Source organism: Dermacentor silvarum, chromosome 7 (assembly GCF_013339745.2).
Source record: "Dermacentor silvarum isolate Dsil-2018 chromosome 7, BIME_Dsil_1.4, whole genome shotgun sequence".
Lineage (NCBI taxonomy): Eukaryota > Metazoa > Arthropoda > Arachnida > Ixodida > Ixodidae > Dermacentor > Dermacentor silvarum.
In genome coordinates, this window is record NC_051160.1 from 70,926,135 (window position 1) to 70,953,805 (window position 27,671).

Consider the following 27,671-nt stretch of genomic DNA (forward strand, 5'->3'; position numbering starts at 1 on the left):
AACATTTGTCACAACACACACGCATGCCTCCACCAGTTTCGATGATGCAGAACAAGGTTCACGTCCTCGTAGACGGACTTCCGACGATGGCTTTGATAGACACTGGAGCAGCTGTTTCGGTTATGAGTTTAAATTTTAAATCACGGCTAGGACCCAAAGTGATGTTTTCCTGGGACAACTCTGCCACATTCCGTGCAGTGAGTGGGGAGTCGCTGTACCCTGTCGGGATGTGTGTTGCGAGTGTAACTTTAGGCCACAGAGTGTTCAAGGTGGAATTTGCTGTTCTGGCTAGCTCCACGCACGACGTAATCTTGGGGATCGACTTTCTACGAGAGTGCGGCGCCACTGTGGATTGCGGCGCTGGTGAAATTTTGTTATCCGCTTTTACTGAGGGGTCTCCGCGCTGTCATGGTACCCTCGCCGTCACTGACGATATTTGCTTGCCGCCCCAGTCGATCAAGATAGTGCCCGTTGATACCCCTGCTGTAGACGCTGGGACGTTTGATGTCCTTGTGGAGCCGGTCCCCCTCAACTGCGTCAAGAAAAATGTGCTCGTGCCTCGTTGCGCAATTTCTATTACCGATGGGCGATCCTCATTATGGGTGCTGAATTGTTCTAGTGAGCCTGTCGTGCTACCCAGTAGAATGCGGCTTGCCCTCTTCGAACAAAATGCGAGCAGTCGTTGTATCGCAGCTTTAAGCAACGAAACAGTAGACCACGTGGCTGTCACTCACCCTACAGAGGACAAGTTTCTGGCTATGGTCAACAAGTCGTTGCCGTCAGAGAAGCGCCGAGCCTTGGTCCACGTCCTGGCCAAGCATGCCGCAGTCTTTGATTTTGCGCAGAGCGAGGAACAATTTAATGTGCCAGAGTCACGTACTCGTCACGTGATTGACACGGGATCTGCTCATCCTATCCGGCAGAAACCGTACCGTGTCTCACCTGCAGAGCGCAAAATCATTGCTCAACAGGTGGAAGAAATGCTCAAGAAGAAGGTCATTCAGGAGTCATGCAGCCCTTGGGCTGCACCTGTGATCCTTGTAAGGAAGAAAGACGGTTCTTGGAGATTCTGTGTGGATTACCGACGTCTCAACTCTATCACCAAAAAGGATGTATACCCGCTTCCCAGGATTGATGACGTAATTGACTGCTTGCATTCTGCCTCGTACTTCTCCTCCGTGGATCTAAGGTCCGGTTATTGGCAAATTCCCATGCATTCGGATGACAAGGAGAAAACTGCCTTTGTAACCCCAGATGGTCTGTTTGAATTCAATGTAATGCCGTTTGGCTTGTGTAACGCCCCAGCCACGTTTGAGCGCTTCATGGATACTATTCTGCGTGGACTGAAGTGGGAAATTTGTCTATGTTATCTTGATGACGTTGTAATTTTTGGCCGTACATTTGAGGAGCACAATCGCCGTCTTGACATCGTTCTTACATCTCTTGAGAGAGCTTCACTCACCTTGAATTCTAAGAAGTGTCACTTCGGAAACCGTGAGACTCTGGTTCTTGGTCATCTTGTCGACAAGCACGGCGTTCGGCCTGACCCTCAAAAGGTCGCTGCAGTTAGCAGCTTCAAACAACCGCAGTCACTACGAGAGTTGCGAAGTTTCTTGGGCTTGTGCTCGTACTTCCGTCGCTTCGTGCCTAAATTTGCCGACCTGGCTTACCCCCTGACATGTCTACTCAACAAGGACGTGCCTTTTCAGTGGTCAGCAGAATGCGAGTCATCATTTAAGCAGCTCAAGTTCGTACTGACCTCAGGGCCCTTACTTCGCCACTATGACCCATCTGCTGCAACCGAACTTCACACCGACGCCAGTGGTATAGGCCTCGGGGCCGTCTTGGTTCAACGGCATGACACCATAGAACATGTGGTTGCCTATGCCAGTCGTTGTTTAAGTAAACCTGAGCGCAACTATACGGTGACGGAGCAAGAATGTCTCGCGGTCGTCTTCGCTGTCCACAAGTTTCGCCCGTATATCTACGGACGCCGATTCTCAATTGTCACCGACCATCACTCGTTATGTTGGCTCACCGGACTACGCGACCCATCCGGCCGTCTTGCTCGTTGGGCCATAAGATTACAAGAATATGACTTTGAAGTGTGTTACAAGAGCGGTCGTCGTCACGCTGACGCTGATTGTTTATCAAGGCTTCCCCTTTCGACGACCGAGTGTGACGCAGACAATTTCGATGAATACCTAGCAGTTGTTGACCCTCTATTTCCTGACCTTACCACCTTTCGCACGGAGCAACGCAGCGACACCAGTCTGGCTCCTCTATTTATCTCCGAAGCGAACGGTCAACGCCGTTACGTTGTAAAGGATGGCATTCTTTACAAGCAAAATTATTCTGGCAAGGGTGCCCGTTTGCTTCTAGTCGTGCCGACAAGCTTGCGACGTGATGTGCTACAAGTAATGCACGATGACCCTACATCTGGACATATGGGATTTTCCAGGACGTTTCAGCGCACACAAGAACGTTTCTTCTGGCCAAAGATGCGCCAAAGTGTAGCAGCGTACGTTGCGAGCTGTGAACTGTGTCAACGCTACAAGCGCCCAACTAGCGGCCCTCCCGGACCGTTGGTGTTGACCTGCTCGGCCCTCTGCCGCGATCAACGACAGGCAACCGATGGATTATAGTATGCGTCGATCACCTGACACGCTATGCAGAAAGTGCGGCGATTCGTGTAGCAACGGCCGCTGAAGTTTCACACTTCATGCTCTCATTCGTCATTTTACGCCATGGATCCCCTCGTGTTATTATCAGTGATCGTGGCCGGCAATTTGTTGCCGATGTGGTTGAAGAGCTTCTCCGGCTTTCGACGTCTCATTTTCGTCACGCCACGCCGTACCACCCACAGACTAACGGCTTAACTGAACGGACCAACAGAACTCTCATCAACATGCTTGCGATGTATGTTGATTCCGCTCACAAATCTTGGGACACTGTGTTGCCTTTCATAACTTTCGCCTACAATACCGCAAAACACGAAACCACCGGATACAGCCCATTCTATCTCCTATACGTCCGCCAACCGCGTACAGCTCTCGATTCTATCCTTCCGTTCTCCGAAACCGCCGAAACTTCTCTGGCCGAAACACTTTGCCGCGCAGAAGAGGCCCGGCGCATCGCCCGCCTTCGTACTTTTGCCTCCCAAGAACGCTCTAAAACCCGTTATGACGAGCGCCATCAGCACGTATCGTACGAGAAAGGTGATTTGGTGTGGCTATGGACGCCACTTCGGAAGCGCGGCCTATACCAAAAGTTCTTGGCCCGTTACACCGGCCCCTTTGTCGTTATGGCACGTCTCAGTGATGTCACGTACGTGATTTGTCGACTCTTGTCTACTGGCCGCCGCTCAAGCAAGACCAACGTCGTCCATGTCGCCCGTCTTAAACGTTTTCACCACCGGAACTCCAACTGACTCGGCCGGTGGGCATCGTCTGCAAAGGGGGGAATTGCTACGATACGGGAGGACGATTGAAAGTGAAGGAAGACGACGTGAGTTCGGACTGTGACATCATCGGTCCCTAGGCCTCTCGCATCCATCATTTCATTAATAAACGCATCTCTCCGTAACAATATTAAGATAAGCTCACTTACTACAACTGAAGGCGAGATTTTGATAGTGCTGGCCGGAATAATTAGGAGTGCATATGGGTCCGGGAATTTTAGAGTGACGGCCTCCAAGTGTTTCAGTGAAGCAAGGTTGTAATACAGTGATGTTTAGGTGATGGCACTGTCCCGGCCAGCATCGATATGCCATCGAACAGATAAAGTACAATCGCTGCTCGTTCGACTGCCCTACACCCGACAACTGCAATCTATGGGCGGAGTGGCGCCACTTCATCACCGGAAATCTCGTTGCTGTAGCACCCGCAGCTTCACAGGACCTATGAAATCATACCTCTATGCTTACCTGCTAAAATAATAAATTATTAGTCTGGCGTTTTATCACCATATATCCCGCACTCGCGACATTTTCTGGCAAAATAAGCGTGACTTGTACTACTTAGCACGATATCAGTTGCAGCAAATGATGAACATTTATTTTGTTTGTATACAATACGCAGCAGTGAAATTGCAAAAAAATGCATTTTACGATGTGGCCACGCGAACGACTAAAGTGGCGAAAAGAAAGGCCACCGGTAATGAAAGCCCACTGGTCTTTTTTTCTATGCGAAAAGAAACGTAAATACATTTACCTAAACACAATCAAACTATCTATGCTTTTCAAGGCGGAATACCGCTTTGCACATTCGGCAAAACCAGGCACAGTTCTCGTTTGGAACGCTGCAGTCAGGCACTTGCTAAAACATCCAGGAAAGAGAAACACGGCTCGTTATTTTTGAGTGAGAATTCGTCGAGAGAAGCACTTTCGAGAAATTCTCATGAGGGCGTGGGTCGCGAACAGCATCATGTTTTTGTTTTAAATAAACGGCGCTATAAGTAGCTTTTTTTACCTATAAAATCGTTATTTGTTAAAAATACCTTCACTTGCCCTAGTATAGAGCCGGTGATATCCCACTTATTCCGCAGTATTGACCATAGCCACTATTATGGTGGCTTTGTTCCTTCGGGTAGAACACAGGTTACCAGTTGCTCGTTTTTGTAATTTACGGGGCACCCTTGCACACAACACTTAAATGATATGGCTGGTTACTTCTCACACGTTTCACAGAGCAGTAGCCCAGCTTACACAGATACCGCAGCGTCGACTGCACACAGCACACGGCGAGGCAGCACAGGTTCGACAAACCTGGACTATCACAAAAAAACTGTGGCTCCAATCCACGCTGTGAAGGCGGTTGGACAGCGAAGCTGTAAACGACACCCACAACGATTACTCATTGTGACGTCACTTGAATTCACACACGAGGCTCTAGCAAAGAGTGAAACCAGAGACAAGTGGAATGTACTTAACCACACCCTTTATTACTTCACAACTACATTATATTCACGCTGTTCTTCTGGCGTCTTCACTTTCCGTGGTCTACCCATGGTAGCATGGAATGAACTGAATGAGTTGCTAGAGCGTGGTGACGTCACTACGTGATTTCTAGGCTGTTGGTTATTTTTACACTCGGAGTAGCTTACGCAACCGTAATCTTTATACCGGGAAAGACACGCGGGAGAAGGAACGCAATAAACGACACCCACAACGATTACCCATTGTGACGTCACTTGAATTTACACACGTGGCTCTACAAAGAGTGAAACCAGAGACACTGGTTTCACGAGGGTTTTGAATGACGTCAACCCCTTTCGAAGCAGTTGCGTACCTAATCTTTACCGGAACACGTCGGAGGGTGTTCCCGTTGTTCACACGCACCTTATCATCCATCATGCGGTTTTGATGCTTGTTTTGTGGTTTTTCTTTTGACAACGAGTGCTGAGCTGTATGCGGTATGCCTGATTTCAAAGGAAATATGCTGTTTGTATTCAATTTTTAGCCTGGCGTTTTTTGCTTACGCCGACACAAAAATTTCCTTGGCTGGTAGAGGTAAACAGCTACGCTGTAAAAGACATGTTCCCTCAAGGTCGCCTCATCTGCGACTGCCGTACAACGAAAAATGGCGCTCGTGACATCGAGCGAGTAGGCTTTCATTTATATCTAAGAGGTGTGGCTCGCGTGCCCTATCCTGAAGGTAATCGGTGGCGGGTGCAAACGTTGGGCGAGCCGAGCTGGCTGGCGGCTTCATGTGCGTTGTCTTCCCACGCGCCTAGCGTTGGAGGTCGCGTAATCTCAAGATTCGGAGACACATTGAAGCGAGAAGCAACACGAAGTGTTCGTTTGGGCTTGTCATCACGCCAGTGTTGTGAAGGCGAGTGTTCGCGGTCATCGACTGAGATCTGCTTATGTTGGTATGTGCGTGCGTGGAACCATGCTTGTTACATTAATTTGTGGTGTTAATCTTAACTGCAATTTTTACAGCCTAAACAAACTACAGACCTTACTTGGTGTAGTTGATCAATACTTCGCTATCTATCAATGCTTCACCTGTCGGGCGTAACTGAGACGTTTATAACAGTTTTGAAGTCTGTAACTGTGCAAAAAAACAGACATAACAATTCTGTGAACTGTGCCTAGTAATACAACTCGGGCGGACAAAATTTATGCATTATAGCTAGACCACTCTGAAATATACGACTAATTCGTTATGCAAAACTCTCGTCAATATTATAACTATTTTACGTAAGTTGTAAGCTTGCAAGCCCAAGCTGGAGATGCTGTAAGTGATGCAATTTACAGAGCTGCGATATCTGTCTTTGGGGGAGAGCTGTGGGTTTGCAAACATTGTGCTTCTATTTTTTTTAAGCCTAACAAATCTCGACATTCAGTTTTATAAATAATTCGACATTCTAAATTAAGATTATGCTACCTAGAAATGCTAGAACTCATTTTTCCCTCCTCAACGCATCAAATTTTATTCAAATATGTCCAGCAGTTTTATAAGAGCACATATTCTTTTGAATGTAATTGAACAAGGCCATCGGAATAGGCTCAAAGCTAAAGCTTCTCGCGGAACGACATCCTCCATTCTCAAACCGGGCGTTTGCGAGTCTGCTTCAAGAAAGTCGAAAATCCGACACATAAAAAGGTTAAAAAACGATAATAAAATAAAAAACAATATTCGCACGTGGCTGTCCGTCTGTTGTGCATGTGTTGCCTACAGGAAATGAAAAACGCTGCTAACCTTGGCGCCTCCGTTACGAGCAGACAGTGCCTTCCTGGTGTGCTTCCCACTTCTGTGTCAGGCTCGGAAACCATCATTTGAATCTCTGCGTCAGGCCTGACATATGTGATACGAGCGGCATAAACAGCTAGTTTTATATGCTTGGCAGCACTCACAACGTACCCGTGTCGTTAACAGAACGTGTCGTGTTTGGAAAAAAACTAACGACCCTGCCAGACTTGTTTTCAAGGCAGCGAAACCTACACCCAGATTAATATGTCGCTATGATTCCGTTTGCAGAGTTCATGGACACTTTCTAGAGCTAAATATAGTAAACTTCGCAACTTGTTGTTTTACCGTTTGAGAAATGTCGCCGCAGACCACGAAGTGTCGTCTTTACACCGAGAAAGTAGTTGTCTTGAGTTTGTAGTGATAGCTCTGAGATCCACAATGAAGACCAACACAGCAAACATTCTTGATAACGATTTCACAAGCAGGTGTGCGAGAGAAATCTCAGCTTGTTTTCGGTGCAGGTCCTCTCGCTTGGAGCCTTTTTACGACGACCTGTACTGCAGTCTGCGCATAATTTTCTTATCGCACCCCGTAGATGATTCTTTGCTATTGCGACTTCTTTGCCATGCCTTCTTTGTAGAATTATGAGAGCACATATACACGCCATAAAAAAGGGAAAAAGAAAAAAAAACAAGGAAAGAGAGGACGGAGCGCTGACCATGACTAGGTGAAGATCGAAGCCTATATTCATGGTCATCACTCTGTCCTGTCCCTTGTTAATTTTTCCCCGCGCGCATATCTGGTGTCCCACTGCTCCTAAGAATGCATCGCCAGAAATAATATCAAAGCGAAGCTTTTTTTGTCTCACTGATTCGTCCGTGAGTGCCGAAAACGCAATGCAGGAAAACCAATTTATACAATGGAACTATCGGCGCATCTGCGCGCACAACACAACAACGGCGCACGACATACCTATCGTAGAACCATACAGTTTACATTCGCAGTTGTACCGATCAGAACAATGGGAAATGCATGGTCACGCTACCCAGACGAACTGTATATATCTGCATTGCATTACGCGAGTCACTCAATACATTCCCGGCCGTCACCATGGGTAGGCCTCGGGTGCAGCGCACGGCCAAAGAGGCTGCCGTATGCGAACGTATCGCTATCGCGCCCGTAAAGCCGAATCCCATGTATCAGCAACGGCAAAGCCTCTGACCGTCCACCCCAGTGATCACAAGGTAATCCTGTGCAAGTGTAGAGTCGTCCGCTCAAGTGTGAGTGTGTGCGCGTAATCAACGGCTACATGATCTAAAATAAAGGCTATGCAACTTAACGAAATGTCTCTTCATTCAGCTTCAACGTTCAAAAAATACAATCCTAAACAAGCAATCAAATCGCATATGCAATACATCGAGTCGCTCAGCATTTCTTGGGTTCGTAGCATGGTCGTTGGCTTTGGACTTTGATTCAGTTTGCACGGGCGAAAGCTTCGCGTTCAACCATCTTTCTTTAGGAAGGGGGTTTGATTTATTGAGTCATGCCGAAGCATTGGGCGCGAAACATAGCCAAGAACAACGACAAAGGCTGTGACTGTTGTCCTTGCGCCGAAGAGTGACGAATGGTCATGCGCCGGGGTTACCTTTGTGCCATGAATTTTCACGGAGGACAGAATTTTGGCCATGCAGAGCTGCTCGAGCACTTCGCAAGTAGCCTTGTGGTAAGCTTGTATCGCTAACTACGAATTAATAATTGCGTCAGTTACTACTACCTGAATACACAAATACGACAGGCATAGAATTGCGGGCATAGAATTGCGTCGCTGTGCATCGATCCGCTTATTGAATAAAAATTTCCATTGTCATTAGACAGAAATGTGGAAACCCTTATTCATCGATTAAGGCTAGGCTACACAAAACATTTCTTACATAGAATTGGCCGTGCGGACACCCCCGAGTGTGATTGTGGATTTGTAGATGAAGATATACATCACCTCCTTTTAGATTGCCCACATCACGACACACCAAAACGCCGGCTTAAATCAACTATAATGAGATTAGATCGCAAACATTTCAATTTAAGGAAACTTTTGGGCCCTTGGTCAACAACGGCCTTGCAAGAGAGCGCTTTAAAAGCGTTAACAACATTTCTCGAAGAGAGCGGCATTGTTGGCCGTTATAAACGCTTATAATGTTCCTTCTATTTCAATGTCGCTGTATATGTGTTTGTGGATTATGTTATGTTTATTATTCTGTTCTGACCCTATGTGATAATGTATTTACGCGATGTGTGCGCCACCCGCTGATTAGAGACTCTATTGTAAGGTTACATTATTATCTGTATGTTTGAGACTTTCTTCTGCAGTGCCGTGGAGCTATTGAACGTCTTCATTGTATGTACCACGTTTTTTAGGTTGTCTTGTTGCTGTGAAAACGTTGCTTGAGAAGTATTTTTTATGTTGTAATGCTTGTGTGACAAGGTTTTTGGCATGTATTCTTGTATGTTGAACCCTGTATGTTGTAGGTTAGACACATTCAATAGCTAAGGAGTAGCCGGAGCCTAATTTGTGCGTAACATCTCCTTAAACCATATCAATAAAACTAGGAAGATGGTATCAGAAGAAGTGCCGGACAGGAGGGATGCGATTTTTGTTAATCAGTAACATATGAAATTAACCGAAAACGAAGCCAAGGAAAGCATAAAGGAAGCTACTGGTAGTTTTTTTTTTTTTTTTGCTGTTTAGTTGAAGTTGTACAATTTAAAGATTCAAGGGAAATCAAAGTTGTCGAAAAAGCAACCTGCCGCCGGTGGGAGCCGAACCCACAACCTTCGCATTGCGGGAACGTTGTGTCTGTCGTGAAGGCCTGAGTAGCACTGGCTAACTCTCCCAGATGGACGCACAAATAAATACACAAGCATGTGTATTTAATGGCGTTGTAATAGCCCCCCCCCCCCCTCCCTTAGCACAGTGGTTAGTGCATCGCACGCGTAATGCGACGATTGTGGGTATTGCCCCCACCGGCGGCAACTTGTTTTTCACTCGCTTTCATTTCCTTTTGTTTTTCTACATTTACAATTTAAAAAAAAAAGACTGCACGAGGCTTCCTCTATACCTTCCTTGGCTTCATTATCTGTCGGCTTCATAAAGATGGTTTGAGTGCAAGCAGTCATCAATTCTTTTTATAACGCCTGTGGGGAAATAACCTTTACTCGGAGCTACTGTAAAACAACTTTTCGAGGTTTCCTAAGCTCGCCTTGGAGGTTTAGGCAAAACAAGGCTGCTGATATCAAGTCATCTGATGCCCAAGGACACTCTCCCTTATGTGACATTGCTACGGGAAACGCAATAAGCTAATGAGCGGACTCGATTCCCGTCTTGGGGACGTCATTTCTATGGCGGCGAAATGCAAAACGCTTGTGTACTTAATTTGGGTATGGCATACACGCAGCTCTAGCTTCTGCAGGAACGCTAATGTGTCAGCGCGCAGCGCCCATGTCAGTCAGCCGGGGAAGCTAGAACGCTGTCCTGACTCGGTACACGTTTATTTGGCATCGCCGCTTTTGCGGTCAAACACACTGACCATCTTCCGAAACCTCCTGACCGTCCACACGTGGGCCGCGCAATCACGCCATATCGTGACAGCACGGCGACGGCAACGGCAACGGTGGTGCGGACGACGCGAACACGTCTGGAGCTTCTGTGTAAATGCTATCGGAGTAAAATCCTTCTCTATGACATTTGCGTTCACATCGATGTTATGATAAGTTCGATTTATTGGCGTTTACTAATCGCAGAACAGATGTAACGCGCAGTCAGCCTTGTAGAGCGGCGCCCACTTTGATGAGGGGCGTGAGCACGGAGCGCAGACTGGCGTCGCCGGGTTGGTCGTCGTACTGGATGCTCTTGCACTTCTCGCCCGACCGGAATCCCGTACACACGGCGCCCAGAAGCTCGCCGGCGTAGCGCTTCAGCACTTTCTCCGAGAACTGGAGCGTCTCCGGCGGGCAGGTGGACTCGACTGCCTTGCGAACGCACTCGTCCAACTTGTTGTACTGGCTGCGAAAACAAATTCACGCCACCCGGAGTCGGGGAAATTACATAGACTCTCATGCTGCTAAATTGAAAGGAAACAGTTATATCTAGAAGTTGCCCAATCCTAATAATGTAACTAGTGACCGCTTATAGTCCTGTGAATCATCCCGTAGTGTTCGCTCTCTCCCATTTTTCCTCTTCCTATCTGAAGGATGCTTGTCATCTATTAGCGGCGAGAAGTTGGAGTGGCGCCCTCTACGAGTGACGTCACGGCCAGGACGGCGCTCGCTCGGCTGCTACGCGCGCTCGTTCCCTTCGTGCATGTGGGGTATTGGTGGCTCGAGCCGTACTTATTGAAGGATATGCCGGCTTCTTTTTACTGTCATTCCTGAACGGCAGTTTCTTCGAAACCGCGAGTCATGAAAATTTGCGGCGTGGGTATCGCAATCTATGTAGCATTGAAGGGGTCTACTGGTTTTGCAAGGCGTATATGCGCAGTGTCTGTCCATAAACTTTCCGTAAAAAGAATGTCTGAAATTTCAACACACGAAGTTGTGTATGATGCTCCGCAAAACAGTTAACATTCCCTTAGTGCTTAGCTATAATAGAGATTGCATTTTACAAGGAAGAAAAATATTGGCATTGGTATTTCATGTAAATATTATAAATGCGTGTTAGAAGGAAACTGCACAGCGAATCTTTTATGAGGGTTCATATTAGTATGGTGAGTTGTTCTAGGCAAATATGGCTACTTTATTAATGCGTAAAGGGAAGAGTTAGGCGCGCATTTTGCATGAAAACGTTTGCTAATACTTTCACCGTTCTATGAAGCAGGCACCCACAAAACGCATTGCTCATTGCTGTAAGACGACGGCTCGTCCCGTATAGTATGTAGATACATCACGAATACCATAACAGCAATCACCTGAAAGAACAGTTTCGTGGTTAAAATCGAGAGTCTATCAATTGCACGCGAGAAAACGTTTCACAGTGATCAGTTGCCCTAATCGACATCATGGCACAGCCCTTACGCAACTAAATCTATCGACTGTGGTTATGGCGCGGCGCGTGAAGCCCATCAGTTCACTACAACTTCGAATTGAAACCATGAAGCAGTTCTTTAAGCGCCAATTGCAATGCCTAATGTATACTCGAGGCTATACAGCGCAGCCTAAGCTGCGCTGAAGGGAAAAATTCAGACGCCTTCTGCCTCACCATGTATCGATCCTGCGTTGTCTGACTACACAAACTGAAAACTATTCGCTTCGTGAGTACATAAAAGAGAGCTTCACATACCCGCCTCATAGAAAAGACACCACAAGCCTAAAATTAATTCACTTTAATTTGGCCTCCACAGGGGAATAATGATATCTTAGATAAGCCTCAAACTGCTAATGAATGAGGCTTCGGCTTCCTTCTAGCACAGCCATACGGTCCAAAAGGCATATTTCACTAAAATATTTGGGCCTAGAAGCCTGTGTCAGTTCGCCAAACATATTCTTGATGTCTGTTCCTCAAGGAACAAGCAGCAGTAAATTGTAGCAGTGCAACAATTGCAACAAGCAGCAGTGAGTTGAACGTGTAGCACGGGACAGTGAATAAATATTGGTACAGTCCTTTGCGTGTTCTGCAAATAGCTGTACGCCTCAATTATCTTTACTTCAAATTACCGCCATCTTGAAATTAACCGGTGAAGAACGGCCTAATTTTGAGAAGCAGTTAAAGGAAGAAGTGGTGTTGGTTGAATCTAAACTGCATTGTCAGGTCCTGGTGTTATTGTCGAGCGTTTCTGTGATGAAATGAAAAATTAGATGTTATACCATGAGCTACTCGTCTAAAGCAAACACGTTTAAATGGGTTAAAATCAACGTAAATGTAGCAGTCATATGTAGCAGACGTAGTGACATGCTCGTTGCACCACTGCAGGTATGGTATCCTAACTGGATTTTTGTGTGCTAGGTTTATGCATTTATGCTTTCATTAATCACGTGCTATTAATGTTTTTTTGTTAGTCCCTCAATCTGCAAAACCTAGATCCGCGCATGAAAAACACGTAATGGGCTCGTCGGAGGTCCTTCGGCTGGCACTGCAGTGTTGCCCTTGAGAAATAAATTGTCGCCTAGGAAATAAGCTCTTTGAATAAGTTGGCGCGAATGAAGACCTCGTAAAATGTATTTGAGATGACCGTCATAAGTATACAAGCACAGGGAACGACAGCGAACAAACAAACACTGCAGAAGGCGCCCAGACAGCGCCCGAACGGCAGCAGACAGTTGCGAGTCCGTGCCCTGACGTCACGCGAGTGGCGCGCGAAGCACCCCTGTAGGTCGTTCTCGGGGCTAATACAATAGTAAGGGGAGGAATGGTGTACCAACCGTAACACTCTGCAAAATGTATGCATCATTTTTGTAACACGCTAGGGAACGTGTTAACTCTGGCGCAGGCCGGCCCCTCGGCTGAAACATTACTAAACATATTTTCATAAGGTTCATTGCCTCATTTTTTCCTATACTGTATATATATATATATATATATATATATATATATATATATATAACATACATACACCCTGACAACCAAATCCTGACTGGGAGCTTACCACTGTCGTTGAAAAATACATACACCCTGACAACCAAATCCTGACTGGGAGCTTACCACTGTCGTTGAAAGAAAAGTGTACAATCATTGCATTCTATCGGTGCTACCATTTGGGGCAGAAACTTGGAGGTTAGCAGAGAAGCTCGACAACTTAAGGACCGAAAATGTTAGGCCTAACATTAAGAGACAGGAAGGGAGTGGTGTGGATGAGACAGCATACGGGGATAGCCGGTATTCTAATTTAAATTGAGAGAAAGAAATGAAGCTGGGCAGGATGCGTAGGATGGATAACTGGTGGACCATTAGAGTTACCGAATGGATACCAAGAGTAGGGAAGCCGCAGTCGAGGACGGCAGTAAACTAGGTGGGGTGATGAAGTTAGGAAATTTGCAGGCGCAAGTTGGAATCAGCTAGCGCAAGACAGGGGTAATTGGAGATCGCAGGGAGAGGCCTTCGTCCTGCAGTGGACATAAATACAGGTTTATGATTATATATATAGTGTACCGGAGCAGATCGGCACCAGCTCTGTACCAGCCAGTGTGTGGAAGACGACGTTGACGTTCGTGTGGTTCGCGCTAGGTCGGTTTTCAACGAGCCAGCTTGTGTAACCGCTTCATCAAGTCTACCTGCAAAATACTCTTGTTGCAATATATATATATATATATATATATATATATATATATATATATATATATATATATATATGTTGCAGGCAATGGGATGCCATTCGCTCTCCACCTGCGCAAAAAGTTTCGTCCTCCTCATGTATACATCGAGGTGTGACGACATGATTACTATTTCGCAATACGTTAAGTTGATTGATTGGTTGATTGATTTACTGATTTATTGATTGATCACTCAGAGCGAAGAATACACGAGACGCCGCGTAGTAGGCGACACCTTTCCTGTCTCATCGGCTGGCGCCGGCAAAGGCTCCGCGGACCCTGCAACTCCGGCTGATATAGCATACGCATGGCACACTGCCCGCACAAGTTACCGTTCATGAGTTCATCTACGCGCATGCAAATGTCCCGTCAAAACGCACTGACCAGCAAGCTCCTGCGATCCGTTGTTTAGGCGGCAGCCGCGAGGCAACGTCCAGATCAGCGATGGTGTTCTTGATGCAGGTGCTGAACGAAGAGCCCACCTTATTCAGGCAGGGCGCGTGCTTGATGTACTCTGCGTTCAAAGAAAAAATGTACGATCGTGAAGACGTTCAAAACAATGCAGTAAGAGCAATGCCTTTCTACACTAGACCGTTTCCACGAATATCAACGTTGCACGTTTTCACGTATCAAAGCTAACAGGTGCTTTTTAGCTCAAGTGTTGGTAATATCAGTGCGCGCTTTATTGCTCCGAACAGTTTTCATGAGACTTAATCGTTAAATCATTTGGATTAAAACTTATAGGAGCGCAGAAAAGGACAGCTAGGTGTCATATCATGGCATGTGTAACATGTCACCTTGCGATGAAGTTATGCGCATATGTGCTCCCGTAAATTAAGAAGACATCGATGTTACCTTTATACCTGACGAAACAACCAATACAGCCAAGCCCTTGCAGCTGTTACAATTATTTAGAGTAAAGATCACTGGTTATTTGCTTTAAGATGTGAAAATGTACATCTTAGTTAACATTACTGTCTTGGCACTCTTGTCAAATCAATTCGCTCTATCAACATTCATTCCTCGAGGAGAAACAATTACTGCAATAATAACGAAACGCTGCAACACAGCAGCCTTTAATATGTCACTTGACTATATTGTTGACACGTCAGCTTTCGGACGGGAGTGACCCTCGCAAGTTGTTGGTGAGGAGAAACAGTGCCCATTTTCCTCTTCGAAACATCGGAGCTTTTAGAATCGGAACACGAACCTCGCTACAGGGTACAAGGTGTTCGCACACGCTTTGGCCTGGGAACTTTTGACCCAGACTGTACCTCTTATACACGTTGACTATGACTTTTTCAGTTTTTCTATAAATACATAAAATATAGCTACATTCGGCCAGGAACAATGAGAGAAATGCGGTACGCCAAAGGAAACCAATAATGTAGGCATGAAACACATTTATGTTATAGTGAAACGCGTTTATAATATAGCGGTATTCAACGCTATAAATAACACCGGATATGGTGCAATAAAATATTGCAGTTTCGCCCGGAAGGCGAAGCATCGATTACGATAACAAATTAGCAGACAGCTATATCAAGAAAGGATAGTAGTTTTATCGGTTGTATAAGCATATAAACATTCGCTTACTAACTAAATTAACAAGTGTGGTGTCACGCGCGCACAAGCAAACGCAAACACATCTCGCTCGGTGACCGCGGAAACTCGCTGTCAGAACGCTGGAGTGAGGAAGCGCGGCATCAGCAGCGAGCGAATTGATCTTCGCGCTGCCTCTCGCCTCAACGCGAACTAAGCGGCGAGAACACAGCACACACGAAGATATCAGCACTCGGCGCACTCTGTCCCCCATCACCGATCGCTTTCAGGATAGGGACCGCAGGGCTGCGTGCGGCCGCGCCATACGGAGCCGCCGCTGGAGTAGAACCCGCCCCCCCTAACTCTCCTCCCCCCGGTGCCTTGTGCGCGACGGAAGACAGCGCGCTTCCTCCCCGCTTTCCTCGCTTGTGCGCGCAAGGTTGAGCCACCATCGTCGGCTCACCCTCGCACACTTTCACTCGCACATACAGCGTACGGCACGCGGCGACGATGTTATCACCCTTGGACTTTATATGGAACATCACGGCGACACCGACGGAAGTAATTCAGCTGGAGTGTCCATATAATTGCTATCACAATAATATAACAATGCTCACCTACACGCACATAAAATACATTTTCAGAAACAATTTTACGAGTAATACGCAACAAATCTCGTTGCCGAAGCATAGATGTGCATAGCATTCATAGTGAAAGCTTTGTTTTTCTTCGCTTTATGGCGAAGGCGAAGCTGCTAATCATGTCGGGAAGTCACGGACGACGGCGACTTGACGACGAGGACGACGGCCGTCATCGTCGTCGGTGTCGTCGGTGCAAAGAAAATCACAGAGGGACACTGGAAATCCGCTTTCAAGCTTTTCAATTTGTGTTAGGTTTGGGAATCTTATGTTTCAAAACCACGAAATGATCATGAGGGGCGCAGCAGGGGGGAACTCCGTATTAATTCTGACCACCTGGGGTACTTCAATGTGAACAGTGCGAACGCTGTGGCCCGAATTAAACCTACGACCTCGATATCGGCAGTGCAAAGCCAAAAAAGCTACCGGGGAACCTACTTTTTCGAACCTTTGACTTTTTTCGTAGTAATAGTATTACCGCTGGTTTTCCGTTAAACATAACTGCATATACGGGGTCTTTTGTCTTTTTTTTTCGCTATAGAAAAAAATTTAAAATGGCCTGTTGAATGTGGCACAACTCTAGTCCTTGAGATGGGTTGCTTGAAGAGACGGGCATTACTTAATTTGCGACATAAATTGAAAGTTACATTCAACTAATTAACGAATTTTCAATAATTTAACTTCTGACTGACTACATTACAACACATAGCAATGAACGAACTCTAGCTCTTTAGTTCGCAAGGTGTATTTTGTTGGAACGAATTCTCTGAATGACAACTGTGCGCGATTTTGCACGCGACAAGGTTTATCGCAGCAAGTCAGCCTCCAGATACGGAGGTACAGTTCGCGTAGATGTGAAGACACCGCGCAGTGTGGAAACCTTGTTTCACCGCTTTTGCCTCGGTGTGACCTACACAAACTCGCTTTCTCTTTGAAATCTATCGTGGAAGCTCGGCTCTGTGTGCGTGGTGAGGGGCGGACGAGGACATAACCCACGTGTGACTGGAAGCATGTCGCAATGTGACAAAACGCTTCAAGCCGGTAGCGAAATCTCAAAAATCAAGAAAAGATGTCTGTACGCGGATAATTATTTTGTGTTTTTGGCTGTGGCAAATGTACCCTTAACAATACTCTGGCGCATGTTGTGCGCACTTTTACTGAGTGCTTGCGTATTTTTGTCGTAACCGCGCAAACTACGCAGGATGACCGCCTAAGATTTTTTGGATCTTGAGACTGTAAGTCACATGCATGGTAGCCCTGTGTTCTACGTCCTAGCAAGGCGCTTATGTCACTGAAATCGGCTCATTCTAAGCTAGTGAAACGAATAAATCGCTTACAAGTTTGTGTTTTAATAATCTTCTTACGAAACCGTTTCTTCACACCATTCAGTCCAGTTTCACGAGCCAAACTGAGCGTTTGACGTCTGTTGGGTACCCACACCTTGTCTTAAGATAACTTGCATAAAAAATGGTGAAGTTAAATAAGAAAGGCTGGTAGCGGTGCTGCAGATTCCAGTGGCGCAGCACAAAAGCGAGTGACAAGCGTTGCAGCTATTTCATACTTTCATCAGATCAGTCACAACGCAAAGCGGGCGGACAAACAAGTTAGTGCGAAAGCCGTGTTTTAGGCCTCTGATGAAGTCTCAAGAATGTGCTGTCATGTAAACGTTAGCTCAGGCCCCAGACAAAGGTTTGCCACTGAGCATAAAGACAAGTTCACGCGGTGGGGTGAAGGTTCATTCTAACCCGTTATCGTGCCAGAGTATGTATGTCAGAATGGCCGGTGGCTAAACGAGCGTCTTTGAGAACATAGGTATAATGTAGAAAAAGTTGTTAGCGAGCACTTTGGGGTGCACTGTCGCGATTGTGCTTGCCGGCCTCTTTTTCGGTGAAGTGCCCTGTAATCGCGGAAGGAAAAGTTAGAGTTACAAAAGAAATCATCGCAGCGCTAACAATTTCGAACCTAAGGTAACAAGTGCATCAATGGCTTCGCTTTATGTCTCAAGAAAAAGGAGGGCGATTTTATATCGCGAAATACGTGACACGTGCGGTGTGACGTTTCTTGCAGATTGCATTCTTCTGCCTCGCTTCTGTTGTCCTTTCCTGTTTTCCTGGTGCAAATTGCTTTCATACCTGAGCTCAGGAAAAAAGTTCAGCTTACGTTAAAGAGGATGAACACGAAAGTCTGCGCGTTCGCGAGACATTCATTAAATTACTTGACAGTCTCATTCGAATGCGTCTTTAGTTCCATTACTTGTTTTCTGCATGCCACCAAAGGCCGTGGGGTCGACTCCCACCGAAGGTCGTGGCTTCGAGTGCCTTAATTAACTCTCTCCTAATTAAGGTAGAGTTAATTAGGCACAAGAACCCACGACATTTGTTGGTGACACCATGGTGGTATTATCAATTTTGGTGCCATTGAATTTTCTGGACGGTAAAATTTTAGACCTATGAGCCATCTAAAGTTTTTCGCCTTAATAAAGTTCAGTCGTTAGCTCAGCGCCGGCTGTGTCCATTCTGTCACCCGTGTCTGATGCGCTTAGAAAACACCGGAGATGGTGGCAACGACAAGTACGCCGATCCCGGACACAGTGTAACCCGCACACGCATGGGTCATGCAGATCGCCTGGTGGGACTCTCCGGATCTTGGCAGGCATTTACGGAAGCGCTATATGCTGCAAAACGTGGCGCTGGAGATTGGGAGTCTTAAACTTTTACTTAACCGATTCACGAAAGTTTGGTTTCAAGTAGTTTCCAACATCTGATTTCGATCTGCCTAATTTCATTCTCTGAATGCAAAGTAACGCACAATGCTATCTACTGTTAACGGGAACGCACTAACGAAAGCCTCACATTTTGCCGACGCTCTAGATGCCAGTGGCGGTTGCAGCTATGTCAGTGAACTGCGTATGAAGGTGCAAGGCCACCAGCCACTGGTCATTAGCCGCAAAGCCTGGTAATTGTAAACTTGCCAGAGGGGGAAAACTTCGCACGTGCTCTAGACTCGCGTGTTCCGTTTAACAATGGGCCACACTGTACCTCCCTCACTGGCAGTGTACGACGCAGGCTTCACGTAGCACTTGCTCATTACCGGTGTCCGTCTCATAAAGGGCAAACTTGAAATGCCCCGCACCATTTCACCTTCTTTCTTCCTTTTCTTTATCAGTCGTTGGCACATATCCAAAAGCACCTAGCGCCGATGAATAGTAACGGCATTCGCCGCGCACACCGTCGCATCCAATATCGGGTTCATTATGCCAAGCCAGCGGAGAAGTTCCAAGAATTTCTCAGCGAAAGGAATTCCGCAGGTCCTATTCTTCCTAGCCACGTGCAAGTACGTCTTCTGCGAGGGCGTTCATGTAAACACGACGCAAATGGATTATAAGTCGGTTTGTTGAGCTGTGACTTTGCCTGTATGAGGGATCAGGGTTTGAAGGTGCAGCCGAAGACTCTCTGGGTACGACGGTAAATGTTTACTCCAACCGGTGTCCCACTGAACCGCCTAGGACTTTGTGCGCGTATATTATACTTCTATTGATGCTAGAATATAAAAAGTTATGCACCTAAAGAGCCTTTGAATGGCTCACGCCACACTATGCAACTAATCTGTGTATATAAACTAGCACCGAGTTGAAATGATTTGAATTCAGTTGCGCGGTGAATAGTAAAACACAGGATATGAACGATAGGAAGAAGCCGCACACCTCCCCGTTTCCCCTTCACAGGGGAGCACGGCCCTCGGCTGTCTGAGCATCGACACCGTAGTCGCGCCGTCGTTCGGAGTTCAACCCCTTGACAAGTGGCTAGACTCAACCTGAGGCATTTGCGACGCGTATGATGATTATGATGCTGATAATGAATTATTGGCATTCTCTTTGAAACGGGGCGGTGGCAAACAGTCACTTAGCCTGCTTGAGCTGAGCAATTAGTGTGTAGATATTTATTGGTCTAGCATTTGTTTTTTCATGTCTACTTAATCTTTTCTCTACCTCAAAACGAGTCACAACGCGCCATCTGTTATGGTCATGTCCCCGCCGATACACACTGAAAAATGCGCCTTGATGGGCTACAGAGCTCGGCCGTTACATTAAACGACCCCTGCCCACCGAAAAGTCACATACGAAAGCTTGTAGCTATACCTCTTGAGGAGCAGAACCATCCACTTAATCTAGACGCCTCGCCGAAAGCACCAGAAGCTGCCTTTCATTTATCTTTAATAAATGCTTCCCTCTCTCTCTCTCTCTCCAAAAAAGAAGGAGAAATTAGTATTGAAGTCGACGTTGAAGAAAGTTCTCTTATTCTCGAAAGTGGGCAGCTAAGGCACACCAGGCAAAAGTTTGCTTGCTACGACCGATACGAGACGATACAGTACAAAACGAGGCACAACACTGCCCCCGCGATCGCTTCACTGCGCATTTAGACGAAACTGTAATTTGCTTTTTTTTTAGCTCACCCTTGTGGTACTCGGACGACGTGTCACAGCGATCCTGGATCTCCTCCTTGATGTCATCCAGGAAGACGTTTCCCACACCCTGAGCGATGCTGCTCGTGCACTTCTTGAGGTAAGCGCGGCTGCAGGTCTCCGCATCCAACTGAGCCCTGCGCGAGAGAGACGGTGGTCAGAAGACAATTGTCGCGGAAACGTTTGCTTTGGAGGTGCCAGCGGCAATTTCACGCATTCTCAGCCTAGATGAATATATTAGGTTGGTCAACTGGAACACCCGGAGTTGTGGATATCGACATGTATAACATCTTGTAGTACACCTTGTATGAAGTTGAATGCACTGAAAGAAAGAAAAATGACGCTATCAGCACTTCTTCATAATGATACTCAACTTCGCACAAGATAAAAGACATTACACTATTTGATGTCCACAACTCCGTGTGTTCCGTTTTCATTTGATCCCCCTTGTGCATTTGGAAGGCTCTCAGTACACGGGCACGATCGACAGGTTCCCCACCCACCGCGGTGGTCTAGTGGCTATGGTTTTGCGATACGGAGGTCGAGGTCAATGGCTCGATCCCGATCGTGGTGGTCGCATTCCGAGATAAGTGCAATCCAATAACGCTCGTGCGCCCGTTAAAGAAATCAAGTGCGTCAAAATCAATCCGCAGACGTGCCTCATAATAAGATCGTGGTTTTGGCACGTTAACCTCAGAACCTAATCAGTGTTTTATTCGACGGACTTTCGCCGCTGCGCTTGGCTGTCCCAACAACCAGATGATTTGAGAGTAAGTTATCCTAGGCTTTTACCTTATTTATAAAGTAATGTGTGTTTGGACTCCATGGGCTCTGAGTAGACCTGCGTCTGCTTGTTATGTGCTTCACCTGTTCTCTCAGTCATCATGGTCGCACATCATGGTCCTCTTCTTTCCGTCTACTCCTGCCACCCTCTCCCCCTCCCAACCCCTCCCAACCCCTCCCACACTGTAGACGAATGTCCTATCTGCCCTTTCTTTAACAATATAACAAAAGCCTTCTTTGTCCACCACTACTGAAAGTGAGAAATCGTTTTAGGCAAGCAGCGGCAATGATTGAGGATCGCCTCTGTACTAATCTAAAAGTAAATTCTGGCTTACTATGCAAATGGGAATCGGAACAATGCGTCCTAGCATTAGGCAGTACATTGTGGCATCTGCACGATTCAGCCGTCCGCTGTATTGCCAAACCAAAATAAAAGAAATGTCGACGTAACAGTGCTGTGGCGCCTTCTATCACCATTGGGACGAAACACGACGCATGCCCTGCTTTACGTTTACGACAGGGAATGGCGCAAAGTGTGGTTATTTCGGTCGGGCATCACCGAAGACGACGTCTCCTTTGATTTATTATGTATGAAACAGACAAGGTACGAACGCAAACTTGATACTAAACTGTATGCACCATGATATATGCCACCTTTACGCAAATAATTTAGTGGCTTTGCCGGAAGGGTAATGCATACTGAGGATCCTATATGCGCAACATCCAATAAAATGCGTTCCTGGTTGGATCACGCGATAGATCAATGGAACGACGGTTCGACAAAACCAGCCACCTACTTGCAGAATGTTGCCAGATCACCTTCGGTTTCCGGTACAGTGTTCCTGGTGGCAAACACGAACAGGTCAGCGGCGCAATTGTCCAAGGAGTGGACGTCGCACTCATCCGTGGGAGCAGCCGAGCCCTGGGCGACGAGGGCTGCGTACATCAAGATGAAAGTCACATTCAGTGTTACCCACTGAAGAGTGTGTTAACAACAAAATACCAAAAGGTTTCATGCTAATTATGCTTCGTTTCTCTTATACATGATTGGCAAAGGACGTCTGTCTTTAGCACTGTTTGAATCGAAGCTAGTTGTCAATTATGAACTGGCTTCGACAGCTAAGCTTCGACAGGGACGATCGAAAAATGTGTTCTTGCTCCTGTTTTAAGCATAAAATGCTTTTAGCTCCCGTTGTTGGCGACCTTCGAGAATCCTTGAGTGAAAATCCAGAGCCGTTATCCGGGCACTCAAGACGAGAACGGGCGCGAGAACGAAACGAGAACCTGCGACAACTTCCGGGCATCGTTGCGAGAGCAAAACGAGATCACCCGGGCAACCAGTCAAGACTTAAGTAAATGTGGTCTCTGGCCCTCATTCCCTTGTATATAAACAGGACCGCGTTACATACGCTAGTGAGTGCCCAAATCAGTTCTTTCTTTGTGTTCTTGATCCCCTTTTTCTCTCGTCTTTTTGTATATATAGTTATGCTGGTGAATTTAACTTATGCGTACCTGTGCTCATTATAACACAGAGATGAAGTTGCCCTTGATATGTGTTGCCATGTAGGGAAGTAAGTCGTGCTAGTAGATGGCTTTGCATTCAAGGACAACCCAGTAATGCTGCCTTTACCCTACTTGCTTGCAACCGCGTTCACGAGCATAATGTGTTCACCCCACTTTATCGCATTCATCCTACTCAATATCCTTGGATCAAACGGATCGCTATCTGAAGCGGAATGGCAATCATAATCTGGACGTGCACTTATTAAAAGCGAAGCTTTTCTTGGTGAACATCGCCGGGTTTCATGACCGTGCCTGCGGCCTGACTGTTCCCTTGCCGAATAGGCCGACCAATCACAGCGGAGCATGCGCGCCGCGCACGCCCATGGGTTTTTCGCAACAACCCCAGATGGCGCTCGCCTACGCGCCTCCGCGGTAGTGGCGGGGCCGGCCGTGCGGGGGAAAGAAAAAAAAGAACCAGAAAGCTCATCTTCGCGCATCCCCAGCTGCACGGTATTGAGAAAGTAGACGCTTCTTGTGGATTGAATAAATTCGAATTGTGCTACGTACGTGTGTGCATACTGCCTCTAAAACCATGATGCGTTCAAGGCGCCCGTCGTACTTGCAAGTAGCCAGCAACTCCGCTTAACAAAAGGCTCGGTATAGTTTGTGTGCGCCCATGTTTGTCTGTGTGAGTGTGTGCGTTAGTGTGAGTGCATGCGTGTACTCGTGTTTCGGCTCTTTGTGCACTCACAGAAATATTCGCTGTATATAGATTCCAACTCGTTGGATATGCGGCCAGTTTTTTTTCACAGTTTTGTAACCACTCGGCCAAACGGCGAACGCTGCATATTCCACGCAAAATGTATTTTTGTCGTCACACATTAGCTGTACTTTCAAAAATGAAGTCCAGACTAGGAAATAATAAATATAATACTAAACGCTAGTAGCACTCTACAGGCATGCTTTTTATCCGGTTAAATGTATCCGCAATCGGGAAATAATGACGACCGGTGGAGGTTGTACCGTGGTCCGGGCCGGAGGCCACTCTCGTCTGTCACTGCAAGCACAAATAAATCAGTATACCAAAGTAAACGAGTAAAATTAGAGTTAAAATTAAGCTAGAAGTTGTCAATTTGACAAATATTTCATTATGTTTTTTTTTACCCCATAAGGCATCTAGTGGACAGCGTTCGATGGACGTGGGATGGCTATTCCCTCGGGGTCAGAACTCCAGGTGGTCAAAATCAATTCGGAGCCTTCCACTATGTCGTCCTTCATAACACTGGGCAGTTCCAGCACGTTAAGCTCCATAATATTTTAATGCAACAAATAAATATTTGAAAACAAAACTGCCATAGATAGAAGCAACACGTTTGCAACGTTGCGCTCACCGCTGAAGCGCCGCCATGTATGCACCTTATTACCGCTAGCACTTCACTAAGAGAGACTTCCATACATCGACGCACAATTTGGCGCTCTGCTCGAACTCCCCCTAGAAAAAAAATCAATTTCCGAATCTATTGCTGTTACTATACTGAGGCTGCAAGACCAGTACGTTATATGAGCAATGTATAAAAAAAAAGACGGAATGTTTTTGTGAAACTCAAGTGTGCAGCGTGTCTTTGGCTTATTATTCCCACGTTTGACCAAGGGAGACTAAATATCGAAGGAAAAAATATTTCGGCCGCGCAATGATAGCTCGGGATCGCAATAATTAAAGAAATCTCGCTAACTTATCTACAATGTCTTTTAAAAAAGTCAATCAGTCCGAACATCAGTAGAAGGCTCATTTCAGATATACTTCAGAAATTGCTCGTTGATACAAAAAAAATAGCAGAACGTAGACGGCATACAAAACCCAGCCAAGGACTCTTCCACCACACCAGTTATTAGACAAAGCCTAGGATACAGCATTACGGGTGCCAAGCATGCGGTAACTGTCAAGTGTTTTTTTCTAACATTGAAAATGACTGCATATACATTGTCCTACATCGTAGCTTGCTCCCTTTAATGACCGTATAACGATGAGAAAAAATTACTACCTAAACGAAGATAATACCAAGAGAGACAGGCATGATGTCTAACCTGCCGCGGCTAAGCAAAAGGTCGCGGGTTCAATCCCTAAAGCGGTGACCGCACTTCCAAGGGGTTGGAATGCAAAAACATTCGTGCATTGGGTACACGTTAGAGAAGCCCAGGTCGTCAGAATTATTCCGGAGTCCCCAAGGGTGGTGATCCTCAAAATCTGATTGCGGTGTTGTTCGCAAAACACCAGAATGTAATTTTAATTTAACGTGGTAACTTATTAAAACTGGAGATGTTTGCCTGTCATATGCTAATCCTGATGTTGGCTTATATATATATATAAATATATATATATATATATATATATATATATATCATGTAAATTGCTCGGCGATTGAAACGCGATCTCGGACAACATTGTGGTCGGAACTTTTTTTGCGCCACCGGTGGGCGCTGAGGACACTGAGACGATGCATTTTTTGTGTCATATGTGTCATATGTCATGCATCGTAACTGCATTCGGCTCGCTCAGCGATCGCGCAGTGATCACCAATGGCGCTACAAGCGGCGGCCGCCACGCTGTCCGAGATCGCGTTTCAATTGCCGAGCACTGTACATAGTAACAACAGACGAACATGCAAACAGTGCGTACACCAATTAGACACGCACGCAGTCAGAGTGAACACAAAGCCCGATCAGTGCCCGCAGTTATCTGAAATGTCAGAAGCACTATAGTTGCGCGTAGTACGGAATCAGTGTTTCGCCACGTGCCAACAATGTCTCGCAATTTTAGGTATGACTCAGGGTACAACTGCCGCGTAGCACAAATGCAACGCAGTTTTCAGAAGTTGGCTGTCTGATGAATATCGAGTGCAAAAAAAGGTAAAGGAGTACACCTACCGACAAGGAAGAAGCTGATCATAGCACGACGCTCGACCATTTTCGATAGGCGCGACCTGCAAATATAATCCGCGAGCTTCCGACAACGACGATCCGTCGTCAACGAGTCGTCAGGGGCAGAAGACCGGCCTGTTTATATATGAGCACGGTAGCGGACTATTACGGTGTCAGCCGTGCGTATCCTGAACGTGCAAGTTCTTGTATTTTCAAAGGACTTAATGAGCCTTAGAGCACGCTGCTTGCTACTTTCTACGGGAGATCCTTCCTTTCTTTCGTTCTTTCTTTCTTTCTTTCTTTCTTTCTTTCTTTCTTTCTTTCTTTCTTTCTTTCTTTTTCCTTTCTTTCTTTGCACATGTGTTTTCGTGAACGTATTGCTTTGAAGAACGTGCCAACTTGAAGGCGAAACGCAGAGACTCCTCCTTTTCCTCACCGGGAAAATGAAGCACTCGCCTCAACTTTCAGATAAACACATCCTGGTGCTGTGTCACGCTTGCCGCGCAATAAGATCAAAATGTTATCTAATCCGCACAAAACATGGAATAAAAAATATATTCTCTGGGACGACGAATAACAATGCCTCATACTGTTGGACAGGGAGAACCGTTAACACTACAGCTCATTATCTGTGAAACAAACTCACACGCTACAATTGCAGGCGAGTTTGTTCCGAGGTTGCCAGGGTATTTCAGGGTCCTTGAGACAGGGGTGGCGGCCTCCAAGTGATTGTGTAACACCAGCGCTTCCGGCCTCGCTTTCAATGCCATGCTAATGGCGTAAACAAACCACATAAGTGCACTTTCTGATGCAAATAAGAGAAGAGCGAGTGTGCGATACCAGAGGAGGTCTGTAAGATCCTGCTGACAAACGTATTGCGATAGCTGTTCACTTTCGTACTTCTCAATGTCCTTGTGATACTTTCAACTACAGAACAATAGCCAGGATCTGTATTCCCAGGCTACTCTCACGCTATGATAAGTCAGTCCTGATGCTGTATTTAATATTTTCGAAGGCGGCTAGCAAATGGCAAAAAGAGCATGTCAACTAAAGGCTCTGTAAATTCGTCCCCATAACTTCAGGACGAAAGTATTTTTTAACGCGTGATTCTTAGAATCGCACATACAAAGTTAGTGTTAGCTAGGGGATTGGTTGGAGAGGTTAGATGCAAGTGCACCTGCTACTACATTTGACTTGTGTATGGGCCGAGTCACTGTGAGGGATGAAAATTACTAAATAGATCCAATTAACTTGAGCAAAGGAAAAAAAACAACATCATGGATGGCGTGATGTCACATGTTTGAGCGTTAGCGGCACTGTTACGTCATTTCACCTAAAATTATTGCAAGCAATAAAAGAAAAATCCAGCAGAACTCATATCACAATCAATGGTGACGTTATTGCGATTAGCATTGAAGCCATGTACTGTCACGCTGTTATGCAACCCCCAAAACACGTGATGCATGAGACGCGTATGCAGCCGGTCTGCTCACTCCGAACACAAGTTTCCGAGTGGCTCCTGTGAGATTATACCGAGTGTTCAAAATTAAGCTTTACGGAATTTTTCAAAATCGGCGGTGGCAGGTAGCACAACTCTTATCGCTGAGCTGGGTTATTCGAGGAGGCGGACATTAGTAGCACGAGAAATCGAAGCACACATTCAAATAATTAACAAAAATTGACTAATGCACTTCTTAGTTAATTACTTTACGGCACATATTGCAACTTAAGAATTGTAGCTGGTGAGTTTGCAAGACGCATCCACTAGAAATGAATTTCCAGGATCACACCAGTTTCGAGATATTGTTTCCCAAAGTGTGTCACGAAATAC

General features: G+C 46.1%; 1 protein-coding gene across 1 annotated transcript; it reads right to left on the minus strand.

Annotated features, from left to right (window-relative positions):
* Positions 1–10,484: 10,484 nt before the first annotated feature.
* On the minus strand, positions 10,485–25,994 carry LOC119458190 (uncharacterized). Its single transcript, XM_037720016.2, has 5 exons — positions 25,847–25,994; positions 22,216–22,354; positions 20,627–20,772; positions 14,379–14,508; positions 10,485–10,755 (listed from the first exon to the last, which is right to left on the minus strand). Exons 1-5 carry the CDS (start codon positions 25,884–25,886, stop codon positions 10,512–10,514), a joined length of 699 nt encoding a protein of 232 aa, XP_037575944.1. The 5' UTR covers positions 25,887–25,994; the 3' UTR covers positions 10,485–10,511.
* Between the last annotated feature and the right edge of the window lie 1,677 nt (positions 25,995–27,671).